Raw genomic sequence first — 9,639 nt, 5'->3', positions numbered from 1 at the left:
AGAAGAGGACGTCATTGCATGAAGATGGGAGGCCCCGGACCGGACCGCGACGCCCATGAGACCCGGACTGCAGCGGGACCGCCCCTGGGTGAGTATAATATAACCTGTTTTTCTTACCTTTCAGGATACATCGGGGGCTTATCTACAGCATTACAGAATGCATTACAGAAAGCAGTAGATAAGCCCCTGATGCTGGTGGCCGCAGCTCATATACGATTTTTGGGGTGACAGACTCCCTTTAAGGGGTTAAATGACATCTGTGTCTGCGGAGCTTTCTGCTTGTACATTCAATCACTGTGAATCAGCTGGGACATAATATTGGAGGAAGACGTTTTTGTATCTGGAGCTTTTTTCTTGCAGCTTTCTTATCTGTATATCATTTCTTATTTTTTTATAGGGAGCGATTGAATCATTGATCCCAGCGAGAATGCCACATATAAGAGACTTTGAAACATCTAAACTGATCGGCAATGGAGTTTTTGGGTGAGATTTCTATTGGTATAATCCACATTGCTTAGGTTTCCCTATGACAACACTTCTGCATCTTTGCTCTGCCATTCTGTGTTATGATCGGGAAAAGATTGGAGTCCACATCACTGTTCACATCTAATTCTCACTATTCAGCTCATTTCTATACAGTGGAGTGTACGGACCTATAACAGGTCTCACTGTAAGGACCTGTGCACACATCGCAGACTTCTCACATTTTTTGTGGTTTTTTTCTGCTCAGATTTGTTACAAAACCTGTGGGATTTCATGATGCCAGAAAAGTGAATGAGATTCCTGAAGTCTCGTGCACGCGATGCTTAGCTTTCCATTTAACTCTGCAGCATGTCAATTCTTTCAGCATTTTTTCTGCAGATTTCACACATGATAATGAGTGGGGGAAAATCTGCAACAAAAACGCAGGTAAAAAATATATCAAAAACACAACAAAAATGCGTCTATTTGACGCATCGTTTTTCCTGCTTAGAAATGCAGATATGGTGTAAACATTTCTGCTGCAAATACTTAATGTGGGCACATACCCTTAAGGAAAGGGATTAATATAACATATTACAGTCACTTGTCCTAGACCCCATCTGTTCTCATGCTGCCGCCTCCACCAGAGCTTCCTCCTCAGCAGACTTTTTTGGGTTCCATTATGGAGCTCATAAGAGTAATCGGCTACACACGGTCACGGGAGGACTGACACGATATTGACGTCAATGACATCTGCACCCTCCACCATGACCCCATGAGTCCAATCACTGGCCTCAGCACCAGAAGGGGGCGCCAGAGCAACCAAAGACTGGCCCGGAGGATGGAGAACTGCAGGGATGGACAGGTGGGAGCCTCGGACAGGTGGGTAGAATGTGCTCCATTATTATTTAACTACTTCCATCCCCTCCATTTATTATGCCTTAGGCTGGGGTCACACTTGTGAGTACAATGTGAGAAACTCGCCCCAATACCCGACACTGCCGCCGGCACTCGGGACATAGAAATACATGCAGCCGCACACTCCGCTCCCGAGTGCCGGCGGCAGTGCCGGGTATTGAGGCGAGAGACTCGCATTGCACTCACAAGTGTGACCTCGGCCTTAGGGATTGCGAGGAGCAGAATAAACTTCTTACAGCAATTGGAGGAATTTCAATTTGGACTGAATTTTACTTGGACAGAATCGGATCTTCTGGTCAATTATAGCGAATCTGCCTTCGAAGATTCTCTCCTGTCTAATATGACGTGTGAGGCTCCGGCAGACATGGCTTTGTGCAGATCTCCATAGTTGATCTATGCAGTGCTATATTATTCATTTCTAGAATTGTATCTCCAGTGACGGATGGGCTTCAAGAAATCAGTACAGAAGATCATATAATGACTTCTATAGATGGACTGTTAATAAGGATTGATTATTTACCATGGATTCTCCTTTTCTCTAGCTGCGTCTATTTAGCGCGCCATAAAGACTTACATCAGACATTTGCAATGAAGAAAATGTCCAAGAGGAACCTGGAAGCTCTAGAAGTGGAAGAATGGGCTTATCTGGAAAGGGACATCTTAACATTCTCTGATTGTCCCTTTGTGGCCTCCATGCTCTGCTCCTTTCCATCTAAATCTCACCTCTGTATGGTCATGGAGTATGTGGAAGGTAGGACATGTGTATTATAGTATAGTCAATGTCCATGTCTGCTTACATCTTCTTAATATATCACACACACTGTATACTTCGTACGTACCACACACACTGTATACATCGTACGCTCCACACACACACTGTATACGCCGTACACAGCCTCTTGCGCGGTGCCACCAGCGGAACACCGCTGCGAACATTTCGGCCAAATGATTCACTGACTGCCACCATCTTTGTACAGGAGAAGCGCATACACAGTTTTAATGTGACCGCCGCTATCTGTCTGCACAAAGATGGCGGCGGTCTGATTTACTGCAAATTCCGCGCAGGCGCAGTGAATCATTGGGCTGATCCCGGCGGCAGACACGCAACGTGTCTACAGGCAGAGGAAGTCGGTCACATTAAAGGGGTTTTCCCATGACCGAAATTTCATTTTTAAAATTATCTGTGTCTGACCGTGTATGGAGCATAGCACATCTCCTGGGCAGGGGAAGAAGCAAAAGACAACACTGACATTACAGCAGGGGATCACAGTGGATTCATTTTGTGAGGTAAAATATTTCACTGACTCCTTTTAAAAAATATTTTACCTCACAAAATGTATCCTCTGCGATCTCCTGCTGTAAGGTCAGTATTGTCTTTTGCTTCCTCCCCTGTCCAGGAGATATGGTATGTTCTGTACACAGTCAGACACAGACAATTTTTAAAATGAACTTTCGTTCATGGCAAAAAAAACCCTTTAAAAAGCAAGTATCAAAGCCAACATGGCTTCTCATAAAAAGTACCCAATGATAATGAAAAGAAAGCAGCAAAGGAGATTCTCAACTCTGCAAAGCCTGCCCCCATCGTGACATTACCGCCCTCCCAATGCGATAGCATCGGGCCTCCATCTAGTATCATATAATTAGGACTTGTCCAGCTGGTTGGTTACATCACCACAAAGCATTTACTATAGGTTATATATGACCTCCATGCCCGGAAATTAATTCATCTGTGAGTAGGGGTATTATGGGGCCCATGAGTTCTAGGGGGCCCAGCATCACTTGGCATTGGGCAACATCACTCCTTTTATCATCACAATTTCAGCATGGCCGTATCCTCAGAATGTGAATACAGCTGAATAGAATGGCGCATCAGGAAGCCGAAAGCTCCCGATCCACCAGACTGTGGTCTGAGACTCCGTACACCGCAGGGGCAAATTATTCACAGCACTGCGCCTGTAGTGTGGAGTCTAAGCACTCACACCGGACTGACCAGAGCAACATGCCATGGCAATGGGGCTAGGGGAATAGTGCTTTATTTAATGTCAGCATTTGTAGGGGCCACAATACTGATTGAGTAGCTGTGGGGGACATACTACTGTGTACGAGGCAGTGGGAGCCTGCTAATACCCCCAGATTGACTTGTCAACTGTAAATGCCCCTGTACAGAGTGGGGTCTTCATACTGAGTGGTGTGCTGTGGGGGACCTTATTCTGTGTGGGGGTCTTCATTCTGTGTTAGGGTCCAAATTATGTGTGAGGAGCTGTGGGGGCCCTTATACTAAGTGAAGACATTTGGGGGCCATTATATTGTGTGAGAGTCTGTTTGGGACATTATAGTATAGGGACTGTGGGCGCTATCATATTGAAGGGAGGAGGATTCACTGGGGGAACGATACTCAGTGTGTTTGGGTGGGGGCACGCTTGACGGCATCATACTTTTGAAATGGCCATAAAAAGTATATTGCTGGTGAGAACACTAAGGGGCTTGGATGGATGGAAGAATAGAAGGATGGATAGATGGATGGATAGATAGATAGTATCTTCAGCTGTAGACAAGATGTGATTACACTTTGTTATTAGTTACATGGACCACATTTCACCATTACTTTAGTCTAATATTATGTGCACTATTCATAATATCTGTATATATTCCCTCCTGCCAAATATCTCGGCTCACTTCCCATTATACATCATGGTGATCTGCTTTATAAACCCTTCACCGGTCATATTTATTTTTTTCTACAGGTGGAGACTGTCAGACCCTATTAGACACCAGGGGTCCTTTACCTGTCCCCTTGGCCCGCTTGTACTTTGCAGAAGCGGTTGTTGCTGTAGAATACTTGCACAGTTATGGTGTGGTCCACAGAGACCTGAAGCCAGAGAAGTAAGTACCCCCTGTAGTATGATAAAGGAAGTTATCATTTATTATCATATAGTCTACAAGGTTAAAACCATCTTTTCTTTCACAGCCTCCTGATAACATCTGCTGGACACATTAAAGTTACTGATTTTGGCCTTTCAAAACTTGGTGTCATGATACCAAAAACCAACATCTACAAGCAATTAGCAGAGGAGATCAGCAGAGAGTTCCGGGACCATGAGGTCGGCATCACTTACAGAAACGCAGCCTGTTCTTTACTAATCTCATCACTGTATCTTCTCTGCATTCTTCATTTCTAGAGATCTTTGCCGCTGATATTTTATCTTCTGTCATTGTTTTTATGGTGAGAACTTGTCATAATAATAGAATGATCAATCTCATCTCTTTCTTCTGCTGGTTTCCAGGTCTACGGCACCCCACATTATATAGCCCCAGAGGTCATCCTGAAAAAAGGCTATGGAAGACCTGTTGACTGGTGGGCAATGGGGATCATACTACATCAGTTCCTTGTGGGATCTGTACCATTTTATGGGAAAACCATAACTGAGATTGAAAACAATATTGTCGGTGGTAAGTGAAATAATCCAATCGGAACAATCCAATCATTGCTTTGGGTGGTTACATTTGTTTATCTATTTCATTAGCTTTATCTTGCAGTCCAATAAAGATGTTTCATTTTCTGCAATTTTCTATATAACAGGACCCCTACGTTTGGATTGTAATCCCGTACCTCCCTTTGATGCTCGGTGCCTAGTCACTGAACTACTGATAAAAAATCCTGAACAAAGACTTGGGACAGGTAACAATTTGCTTATTACACATAGGACATATCTCTCATGTCTATGAGAATCAGCACTTCTCTATCAGCTCATCAATTTCTAATTCTTCATGACTTTCAGTAAATTTCCTTCATGTTTGCTCAGAAACATCATTAGTTCAGATTAAGTTAAACAGTTCATATATGGAACAGTTACTGACAATATCCGCAACACTTTTGTTTTGTATTTTCCAGCAGGAACATCTGAAATCAAGAGTCATCCATTCCTGATTGGCTTAGACCTGGACAACCTTCTAAGTCAAAAGCCGGAGTATGTTCCTCAGGTTGTGTCAAATGTGGACACAAGCTTCTCTATCAGTAAGTAGAAGAAGACGTCATCTAGACTAAGCAGCTGTTTGTCTCCTCTACCATAGTTTGAGACAATCAGTTACCATTAATATTACGGATAAATGGTGACTGTGTTATATTGACAACCTGTAATAATACTTCATTACCTATGTCTTGTAGATCACTGTGATTTAAACAAAGATCTGGTCTCAGAGGATGAGGAGGACAATGAGAGCTTTAACTACCAAAATTTTACATCTTCTTCTGAATGGCTTTCTAAAGTAAATATGAGAACAACAAATAAAAATAATGTAAAAAAAATACATCAAAATGTAAGAAAAAAAAAGTATTTAATATCTTCTTGTTGTCCGCATTTAGCTCTGTACCACCGCTACTAGGAGGATGAGTAATAAGGATCCCAAGTCACCTGCAGAATTTACCCAAGCATCCTGCATAAACATCTTAAAAATGTGAGTAGACTATAGGGTCATTACATGAAGCTCCAGGCTGATATATGCACACAACTCCAAATATAGGACATAAATACCATAATATCAATTACAGCATCCATTGCCCCATGATTAGCAGTCATTAGGCTTCAGAAACTGCCGATGGTAACATCCTATAACTGCAGCCAGTCATGCACTTTTACTGCTGCCCACACTGTAGGAGATGTAGTTATACATGCCAGACATTCTTGTAGTTGTTTTTCGCTCTGCTCTATGAAAGGTAGATTTAAGCAGGAAACCTTCCCCCACTATAACTCTCATATGTCCTAATAGGCCTTATAGTTGGTGTTAAACTACTGAGGCAACCCCTTTTATACTGCATTTACTTGTGGTTTACACATTTTTCTTCTTCCAAACAGGCAGAAAGAATATGTTCCTGCATCTATTAAAGATGATGCCATTACCAGTTTGCCATGCTCGCCCCCATTGTCAGGTATGTACATGTCTACAGCACTACAAATGAGAATGTTGACTTTGTCTAACATATTTCCAAATGATTTTTCTGTAATTGATCTCCTATGCTGTCCATGTTTCATGGATCCCAATTATGTTGCCAATAGACTCATACATTTCGCTAATTTCGTACAGTTTTCCCAGATTACCAGGTCATTCATCTGGAGCAGATGTTATCTGTCAATGATGGGATGGTCGCATGTATGATGGCTGACAATGAACGCTGACTTCTGTATGATAACATTCCTCTGCTGTTCGTACACAATAGTATCATGTAATAAGGCGTCCCTTTACTTATGTTATAGATACAAAGCAGATACTATAAGAATACATTGTTACTGATTTTTTTTTACATTCTGATCAGATATTCCAGTTCATGAGGACAGAAAATCTGCGATACCTTTGAGTCGATCGCAACAAAACTCAGAAAATAAAGAAAAGGAGGAAAAGACACTAAGTAAGTTTGAGAATCAGCTCAATGATGTCAATCACTGAGAAAATTCATGTGGAGAAGTTATTATCTGTCAGTGATGGGATTGTCCCATGTACAGTATGATGGCTGACAGTGATCCCTGACCTCTGTATAGTAAGATTCCGCTGCCGTTTGGCCGCAGTGACCGCACAGTAGTATCATGTAATATGGAGTCCCGTCACTTACATTATATTTACTTGTCTTCCCACAGGTTCCCGCCTCCGGATCTTATCATCCTGCCGGCGTCGGTTATTCAGGGCTGCTCGCGCATTTGCATGTTGTTACTATTGCCCTAGCACCATCTAAAAGACTGGAGACCTCCACATCTAGCACCCTGAAGTCCAGCAGATCCACCATCACTGCTGGACCTTTATTGAAGGATCTTCACCATTTACCTGTGGCTTTCTGACGGTTACATTTTTACCCGGACATGTTCTGCCTCTGTCACCAGGCGCCGTGGTATTGATACTGCTCGCCAGACTTGGCTTTTACTGATCACCTGGTACCTGACCCCGGCTTTATTCCTGACTATGATTTCGTCTATTGATACCCGGACATGTTTTGCCTTTGTCACCAGGCGCCGCGGTATTCATACTGCTCGCCAGACTTGGCTTTTACTGATCACCTGGTACCTGACCCCGGCTTTGTTCCTGACTATGATTTTGTCTATTCATACCCGGACATGTTTTGCCTTTGTCACCAGGCGCCGCGGTATCGATACTGCTCGCCAGACTTGGCTTTTACTGATCACCTGGTACCTGACCCCGGCTTTCTACCTGACTATGATTTCGTCTATTGATAATGTTCCTGGATTTGTTAATCCCTTAACCTTTTATTCTATTATTAATAAAAAAAAAATAACTAAAAGCCGTAACTGTTGCTCTGATTTTTTTTTCATCTTGAATTCACAACTAATTGTAAGTCACTAATTGCTCTTCTTGTCACTAAATTCATTTGCCATTATCCTGAATGCAGCAGTCAGGCTCATATTTCTGTCCAGCAGCTACACTGATGCTGCCGCCACTCAGTACCAGCCATTGCACTCCCCACCAAGCTCTCCACAGTGCTGCATTGTCCTACAACTCCTCTCATTTGTCACTCTACTACCATATTTACACTCCAATGAGCTAAGGGTACCGTCACACACTGACATTTCGATCGCTACGACGGTACGATTCGTGACGTTCCAGCGATATCGTTACGATATCGCTGTGTCTGACACACAGCAGCGATCAGGGATCCTGCTGAGAATCGTACGTCGTAGCAGATCGTTTAGAACTTTCTTTCGTCGCTGGATCTCCCGCTGGCATCGCTAGATCGGTGTGTGTGACACCGATCTAGCGATGCGATCTAGCGATGCGTTCGCTTGTAACCAGGGTAAACATCGGGTTACTAAGCGCAGGGCCGCGCTTAGTAACCCGATGTTTACCCTGGTTACAAGCGTAAAACTAAAAAACAAACAAACAGCACATACTTACATTCTGGTGTCCGTCAGGTCCCTTGCCGTCTGCTTCCCGCACTCAGTGACTGCCGGCCGTAAAGTGAAAGCAGAGCACAGCGGTGACGTCACCGCTGTGCTGTGCTTTCACTTTCACTTTACGGCCGGCAGTCAGTGAGTGCGGGAAGCAGACGGCAAGGGACCTGACGGACACCGGAATGTAAGTATGTGCTGTTTGTTTTTTTTTTACGCTGGTAACCAGGGTAAACATCGGGTTACTAAGCGCGGTCCTGCGCTTAGTAACCCGATGTTTACCCTGGTTACCCGGGTACCTCGGCATCGTTGGTCGCTGGAGAGCTGTCTGTGTGACAGCTCCCCAGCGACCACACTACGATTTACCTACGATCACGGCCAGGTCATATCGCTGGTCGTGATCGTAGGTAAATCGTATAGTGTGACGGTACCCTAAGGGTACCGTCACACAGTGGCATTTTGATCGCTACGACGGCACGATCCGTGACGCTCCAGCATCGTAACAATATCTCTCCAGCGTCGTAGACTGCTGTCACACTTTGCAATGTACGACGCTGGAGCGATAATTTCATGACGTATGTGCGATGTAGAAGCCGTTGGTTACTATGCGCACATCGTATACAATATCGTGCACACCTTTGTTACACCATGCGATCATGCCGCCACAGCGGGACACTAGACGACGAAAGAAAGTTTCAAACGATCTGCTATGACGTACGATTCTCAGCGGGGTCCCTGATCGCAGGAGCGTGTCAGACACAGCGAGATCGCTGGAACGTCACGGATATATCGCTGGAACGTCACAAATCGTGCCGTCGTAGCGATCAAAATGCCACTGTGTGACGGTACCCTTAGACTAGCTTTAATGCTGATCAAATATTCTATTAACTGCAATCTGTTAATTGATCTCTGCTGTGAACTGTCCACCTGCTCCTTCCTCCCTCTCTGTCTCTCTCACCTGGCTTCATTTCATGGACACTTGAATGGTATAAGTTGAATGGAGCAGGTAATAATAATAATAATCCACTCCCGCCTGGACTACTGCAATGCTCTATTAATTGGCCTCCCCATTACTCGACTTTCCCCTCTCCAGTCTATCGTTAATGCAGCAGCCAGGGTGGTCTATCTAGCTAATAGTTATTCGGACACGTCCGCTCTTCGCCAGTCGTTACACTGGCTGCCCATTCATTATAGAATCCAATTCAAAGCTCTTGTTCTCACCCACAAAGCTCTTCACAGTGCGGCACCCCCTTACATCTCCTCCCTCATTTCTTTCTATCGGCCTAATCGACCTCTACGCTCTGCAAATGACTTTCGACTAACCTCTGCACTATCCGTACCTCCCACTCCTGACTCCAAGACTTCTCCC

General features: G+C 44.2%; 1 protein-coding gene across 1 annotated transcript; it reads left to right on the top strand.

Annotated features, from left to right (window-relative positions):
• Nucleotides 1–4,060: 4,060 nt before the first annotated feature.
• Nucleotides 4,061–6,822, top strand: LOC138648588 (microtubule-associated serine/threonine-protein kinase 3-like). The gene is made up of 9 exons (XM_069738378.1): nt 4,061–4,263; nt 4,349–4,481; nt 4,665–4,830; nt 4,961–5,059; nt 5,273–5,395; nt 5,546–5,646; nt 5,744–5,835; nt 6,234–6,307; nt 6,692–6,822. The coding sequence occupies exons 2-9, from the start codon at nt 4,413–4,415 to the stop codon at nt 6,820–6,822; spliced, it is 855 nt and encodes a 284-aa protein (XP_069594479.1). The 5' UTR covers nt 4,061–4,263; nt 4,349–4,412.
• The last annotated feature ends 2,817 nt before the right edge of the window (nt 6,823–9,639 follow it).

The sequence above is a fragment of the Ranitomeya imitator genome, chromosome 9, assembly GCF_032444005.1.
Source record: "Ranitomeya imitator isolate aRanImi1 chromosome 9, aRanImi1.pri, whole genome shotgun sequence".
NCBI classification, from domain to species: Eukaryota; Metazoa; Chordata; class Amphibia; order Anura; family Dendrobatidae; genus Ranitomeya; species Ranitomeya imitator.
Note: the sequence above shows the minus strand (reverse complement) of the source record. Positions and strands in the feature narration are given on the sequence as shown.

Bases quoted from the DNA above. Each gene is read 5' to 3' on its own strand.
- LOC138648588 (XM_069738378.1), top strand. From the start codon at position 4,413: ATGATACCAAAAACCAACATCTACAAGCAATTAGCAGAGGAGATCAGC. The intron at 5,396-5,545 runs GTAAGTAGAAGA...TATGTCTTGTAG, and splicing joins GGACACAAGCTTCTCTATCA to ATCACTGTGATTTAAACAAA. The intron at 6,308-6,691 runs GTATGTACATGT...CATTCTGATCAG, and splicing joins ATGCTCGCCCCCATTGTCAG to ATATTCCAGTTCATGAGGAC.